The sequence below is a fragment of the Pimephales promelas genome, chromosome 7, assembly GCF_988280905.1.
Source record: "Pimephales promelas chromosome 7, fPimPro1.hap1.1, whole genome shotgun sequence".
NCBI classification, from domain to species: domain Eukaryota; kingdom Metazoa; phylum Chordata; class Actinopteri; order Cypriniformes; family Leuciscidae; genus Pimephales; species Pimephales promelas.
In genome coordinates, this window is record NC_142775.1 from 37332455 (window position 1) to 37339543 (window position 7089).

The 7089-nt window shown below is 37.4% G+C and overlaps 1 protein-coding gene across 7 annotated transcripts in view; it reads left to right on the forward strand.

Annotated features, from left to right (window-relative positions):
- stk39 (serine threonine kinase 39) overlaps positions 1-2811 on the forward strand; it is a 118923-nt gene extending 116112 nt beyond the window's left edge. For 6 of the 7 annotated variants that reach the window (XM_089133428.1, XM_089133427.1, XM_039683187.2 and 3 more), the window contains one exon: positions 1395-2811. In XM_089133428.1, the coding sequence (XP_088989554.1) occupies positions 1395-1469 (75 nt within the window). In that variant the 3' untranslated portion in view covers positions 1470-2811. The remainder of the gene's footprint in view (positions 1-1394) is intronic. The other variant, XR_016169350.1, reaches the window with a different exon arrangement.
- The last annotated feature ends 4278 nt before the right edge of the window (positions 2812-7089 follow it).

Below are 7089 nucleotides of genomic sequence, written 5' to 3' on the forward strand. Positions count from 1 at the left end.
TGTATGTAATTAGTAACCATTAGGGAGGGGAATAATCCAGATTCAGTGCAATTTAAACTCTATATTTTTGTTGCATAATGCTGATTATCAACTGGGTTGGTTATTTATTTATTTAAGCAAGTAAATGTGGTCCAGTGCTCCTAAGGGTTTAAAAGCACAAATGAGAAGCTGCTATTGCTGTTAAAGCACCTGCATGAATTATTGAAAGCCATTTCTTATGAGCTGTAAAGTTGTCTAAACCGTGCTTTCTGAGGTGAGACTGCTGACGTACTGTAAGTCCTGTTGAGTTTGCACCATGTAAACAGTCTTTTTCTGTTATCCTTCCTCGTATTGTGCTAAAGTCTCCCTGTTTAGTAGCATTGCAGAATTTGCGGTTGACATTGCGAAACTTGGTGAGATGCACTGCTGTCCCTCATATATGACTGATTTGAGTTAGCCATTAGCATGTTGATAGCAAATGCTGTATAGGCGCAAAACTGCTTAGCACACAATTGCATACAATTCCCTTTTATATATTGGTCCAAAATATATATTTTTCTAATTTAATTTGTCTTTTATCGATATTTACATTATTATTAAATGCTGTACATGAATACTATATATATAATTATATATAAAATATATATATATATATATATTATAAATAAATACTATGTATATGTGTATATATATATATATATATATATATATATATATATATATATACTGTATGTGAGTGTGTGAGTGTGGCGCAATGGAGAATGCCACCGGCAATAATTTGACTATAAGTTAAAAATAATAATGAAAAAATATAATAATTTTTGCCACATTATATTATTATATATTAGAATACTATATATATATATATATATATATATATATATATATATATATATATATATTAAATTATATTATTTTATATATAGAATTATATATATATATATGTGTGTGTGTGTGTGGCGCAATGGAGAATGCCACCGGCAATAATTTGACTATAAGTGAAAAATAATAATGAAAAAATATAATAATTTGTGCCACATTATATTGTTATATATTTATTATTATTAAAAAAGATTACTGGTAGTCAGTGGCACTCTGCATTTCGCCACATATTTATTGTATTATTTTAGATTTTGTATTATTTTATTAGTCAAATTATTGGCTGTGGTTGTCTTCATTATGCCATATTATATTGATCATATTATTATTGTACAAAGAGTCAAAATACTGTTTGCTGTAATCCATAATATTCCACATTACATTTATTTTATGATTATTGTGTTTTATATTATTTACCATTAGTCAAATTATTGTCTGTGGAAATCCACATTATGCCAGCAATGCTGACAGAACATCCCTTTAAATAATGCTTCAGAAATCACAAAGCCGGTGATTTGTTTTGTGTGTGTCTTCAGGCGTCTGGTTGTGACAGCACAGAGATCCCAGATGAGGTGAAGTTGATTGGCTTTGCCCAGCTGAGCATCACCTGATAGCATCTCATTCCCACAGCAGAGAGGGAGTTTGGGGGACGAGACTGAACGCTGCAGGAGACGACGGGACGGGGGTTCACTACCACACCGCTGCAAACACACACTTCCTGTTCCTGTTCCTCCCCATTCACCTGCCCTCGCCCTCGAATGTTTGCACTCGTTCAATCAAACGCAGCACTCTCATTCAAACACACGTCCTCTTTCCCTGAAGCTGTATGTCAAATGTCTTTCAGCAAAACATTCCAGCACCCATTTCCCAGAATTCAGAGCAGGAGCCCATCATCTCAGGAGGCAATGGCTAGTAAAACAAAAAAGAAAGTTTTATTTTATGATTGTGTTGCCTATGCGTTCAGCAGAGCTCTTACCGTATTATTATTATGAATAATAATTTATTTTTTTGTATTATTCTTTTCTATTTCCCGTCCGTTGAAGAGTAGCTTACCTGATGCGTAGATTGTAGACCACAAAACTGAAGTGGAGACGTCTCCCTCTGAATGTAAAAAGCACATTTTCATTTTAGCACATTTTAACTGTATTGTACATAGAGACCTTCTGATGTCCAATGAAAAATGAGGGAATATTTCTTTTTTTCTTTCTTTCTTTCTTTCTTTTTCCAGAGGACTGAACCGAATGCTGCCATGTGCAAACGTGCTGCTTTATTTTTTCGGGACAGTGTTGATGCTTCAATGCTTGAGGTGCCTTGTTTTTTTGTTTTGTTATTGAATCCGTGCCTAAGAGATGTAGGTAACACGCTTGAAGCTGTTCTACTGACACTGAACATGAAGGACGCCGGTTCTTCGATAGTATTTTCACTGGTCGGTGTTTCGCATTGAAGTTAGCAGCTGATGCACTTTGATTTCACCTTTGGCGCTTTGACTCGACGCAACTATCCAGATTTAACCCGTTAAAGCTTTGTCGTGTGACAAACAAGGTCATCGCTACCACTACACACACTTAATCCTGATGTGTTGTATTTACAAAAAGGCCGTCGATGGTTATGCGTCATTTTTACAGCACTAGAATGTGTTAGTTTTTGAACCCAGAATGCACCTGTCTAAGTATTTTGTAAAGGAAACCAAATGTCTACTACTGAATGACAGAAAAGCCATCTGTGTGTCCAAAACGAGTATAGTAGCTTGAATTAAATTATTTTGTTCTCAGCCCAAATGTAAATAAGGTTAACTAAATACTTTATTATTGTTATGACGTTGATTTGTGTTTTCTATATACCATGCGTGTACTCACCCTAACTATTCAGCCCATGTTCCCTTTCTGTAATCAGCAAAGAATATACAATTTCTGCGAAGGTACAACAAATAAAGAAAGAATTGCTACTATTAAACCGGAGCATGGCTGTGTTTTGGAAGAAAAAGGATCCTAACCGTATAATGTGATTGTGATATTATCTTTTGCCTGCCTCTGTGTGTGTTTTTTTATATTGTAATTGCTATAATTTACCGCCGGCAAACCCCCAGAAAGAGATTTCATTACAGTGTTTAAGTATCTAATCGTCTCCTCATAAAATGGTGAAGAACCATCAGATTTATGTTGAGCATTTATGTGAGTACTTGAACTGGTTAGGGCTGGATCAAATATCCGAAAGAGAAACAGTGATGATTTTCGGATGTTTTTTTATGTTTTATATCGGTTCACACTATAATATTTATTATATTATTATTTTATCTTTTTTTTTTAGTTATAGTAAAATTATTGCTTGTGGTGTATTAAAATAAAATTTTAGTTATTATTTTATTATATTAAAAATGTTTTGCCTGTCATAATCTACATTATATTATTTATTTTAAAAAAATCTGATATATAATTTAACTGGATTTTAAAGGGATACTCCACTTTTTTGGAAATAGGCTAATTTTACCACTCCCCCAGAGTTAAACAGTTGGGTTTTACCGTTTTCGAATGTATTCAGCCGATTTTTTTGATATTTAGAAAAATATCGGTAACCAGACAGTTTCTGGTCTCATTGACTTCCATAGTATATTTTTTTCCTACTATGGAAGTCAATGAGACCAGAAACTGTCTGGTTACTGATATTCTTCTAAATATTAGAAAATCAGCTGAATGGATTTGAAAATTGTAAAACTCAACTGTTTAACTCTGGGGGAGTGGTAAAATGAGCCTATTTCCAAAAAAAGTGGAGTATCCCTTTAAAGCTGCAAAAGTCTGCAGTGTTTCCTCTTTGGTGCCATCTCTGTTCAAAATCTGCAATTGCAGTCATTCGTGGAATCATCAACTTTACGTGAGTTGTGCCTCGGCACGGCGTGGATGAATCCAATGTTTTGGGCTACGTCCACATTAATCCGGATACATTTGAAAACAGCGTTTTCGTTTATAAACGCTCTCCTGTCCACACTAGCGTTTTCAGGTGTTTTCCATCGTTTCAGTGTGGATGAGAAACTTCTAAATTCACCTTACTGTGCATGCATGAAAACTCATGAGACAAAAATAAATATAAATAATAAAGTTATCGCACAAATCTTTAACAGGATAATTTTATTTAGCAAAATATCTCACCATCACTGATGCATCCAGGTCACACTCATTCACCATAAGTTTGATCTCAAACGCGACTGTCGAAAATTTTGAGTTTCTCTGATCTTCTTGAAACTCTGGATTCAGATAGAGGGCCATGGGACTTAGACCTGAGTGCATAAATGGAAGCTCTAGACCTGTCCAGAGCTGAGATATTGAGATCCCACGTAGCATTTATGCCATTATGATTTATGTCGGGTTTTTTTTTTGGGTTGAAATTTTGAGTTTCTCTGATCTTCTTGAAACTCTGAATTTTGAGTTTCTGAATTTTAGACCCTTCCAGAGCTGAGATATTGAGATCCCACGTAACATTTATGTCATTTATAAATATCTCAATATCTCAGCTCTGGAAGGGTCTAGAGCCTCCATTTTTGCACTCAGGTCTAAGGCCCCGTCCACACTACTGCGTTTTCGTTTAAAAACGGAGAATTAAAACGAATACGATCTCCGTCCACACCAGCGTTTTGTCTGCGTATTAGAATTGATCTCCGTCCACATTAAAACGACTGAAAACGCAGATCACGTGACCATTCACCAACACTGGGCATGCGCGCGCCGGTGTAAACAGTGGTTGGCGAATCAGGGAAGGACACGTCATGACTGATGACACCCAATCATAGAGCCGAGCGTGAGCCTCTGCGTCATCGTTTGTAAACTCCTCCGTTTTGTCTCGTCCACACTAAAACGCCCTCCGGAGTTTCAAAACACAAAACGCAGCTGCTGCGTTTCTAAACTTCTCCGTTTTAGGTCTTCGTTTTTCCCGTTTTAGTGTGGACGGGAGGTGCAAACGTAGCAAAAGGTCTCCGTTTTTAAACGAAAACGCAGTAGTGTGGACGGGGCCTAAGTCCCATGGCCCTCTATCAGAATCCAGAGTTTCAAGAAGATCAGAGCAACTCAAAATTTTGACCCGAAAAAAACGACAGGGGCGCCCGTCGATTTTTTTCGAGACGAGAAATTAAGTTTCTCCAATCTTCTCAAAACTCTGGATTCTGATAGAGGGCCATGAGACTTAGACCTGGATGCAAAAATGGAGGCTCTTCTTGATCCTTCCAGAGCTGAGATATTGAGATATTTATAAAAGGAGCATTTCACCCATTGCAACATTAATCTTTATTGAAAGTGGATCATATATGTAGTCGAAATGTAAAAGAATTTTTTTATTTGGTGCCCTCTTGGCCGAGAAAAGACAGAAAATAACCAAGGGGTGCCTATATATGAAAAAACTACATGTCCCACAATCCACAGCTCCTCAAGCCAAACCCACTAATGCGGAACAGCCATGGGAACAGCGGCGCAAACAGAGAATTCACTCTATGTTATCCCTCAACTAAATATTGAATATGCTAAAAGAATGAATGATGATTTAGCAGTATATACAGCAGAAATGGTGGCAATATGGATGGGAATGATGTGGATGGAGAGCAATAAACCTAAGCATCCTGTGATTGCCTCAGACTCCAGTTCAGTATTGTTAAGTCTCAAGCATCTTCACTCTGAGTCAAGACAGGATATAGTGTTTGAAATAATCCATTTAGCTAACAATCTGTGGAAGTCTGGTATTAGTACTACATTTATATGGGTGCCAGCTCATATAGGTGTAGGAGGTAATGAATTGGCAGACAAATGTGCGAAGAAAGCAGCAGAGAAGGATTATACATGAGATAGATATCAAATACAGCAAAGCTGAAGTTAAAAGTATAATTAAAGCTAAAATTAATGAAAAATGGCAGTTTCTCTGGGACAATGAACAGACAGGAAGATAATTGTATAGAATCCAAGGAAAAGTGGGAAAGGGCAGGAATACAGGAAAAGGCAAGAAGAAGATATGGTGTCTAGAATGAGATTAGGACATACAGGGTTAAATAGAACGTTATTTATAATGAATAAGCATGTTGATGGAAAATGTGATTACTGCAATAGTCAAGAGACAGTAGAACATGTAATTATGAATTGTCCTAAATACCATCAAGATAGGCAAAGATTGATATCACAATTAGGTGAGAATGGGATTACCCTAAACTTAAGGGAAATAATGCAAAGAGGGTCTGGTGAAATTTGTTTTTATTTTTTGTTTTCTTTTTTAAAGATAACTGGATTAATAAAAAGAATTTAAAAGGTGTAGTCAGACCAGGTTGCAGATTATGAGATTGACCCATTGATCCACACTCCAGTCCAGATGGTGGCGGTAATGCACCAAAAGCTGGTTGCCAACCGCCATAGAAAGAGAAGAAGAAAGAAGAGAATTCACTCTTCCGTCTACAAGGCTAACATTAGCTGATAGCTGTCACGATCGAGGGCGAGGGATGTAACTTAAGAGGACGGCGCGCCTCGCGAGGCTGGTGGCGTGAGTTATAACAGAGACTGATAATGAAAGACACCTGTCAGGCGCACGCCGGTCTTGCGTCTCTCACGGAGAAACGAAAGCATAAAACGGGGAGCGACGACGGCAGATCGAGAGAGAAACAGGCCTGATTTTATGCTGTGTAGTAGGGCTGTCGCGGTAACCGCAATATTGTAGTACCGCGCTTCTGACAAATCAACCGCAGAGGATTGCACGTAACCGCAGCAACCGCGATATTCACGGTTTTTTTTATAAGGCTTCTTGTTTTGAACTTAATGCATGTGTATTGAATGTTAAACAAGATATATTCATAATGATAACAAGACTGTTTATCATGGTGATGTGTAGCCTACAGGTTTCACACAGACAGTGAATGAGAGAGATCGGCAGAGCGCGTGCAATTACCTGCGTCTGTCTTTGAAGTCGTGAAAAGCTTGTCGTGTCAAAGGGATCATCATTAACGTTCTCTTCACGGGTATTTATTTTCCCATAAATGCGCGTCAGCAGCAGCGCTGGTCAGCATCCCACAGCACAAGGAAGCCGCGGTGAAATAAAATCAGTGAGTCACGCATTGAATCAATGCTATATTGGTCTCTAATAAGTGAAGCATCAGCTTCAGCGTTGCCCATGCGACACATTGCTGCTCAGCTGAGCCTTGAAAAGTTGAACCTCGAAGTTAAAAATAATTAGCCTAACATCTTGTTTCTTTACATCTCTTTTAATGAATCA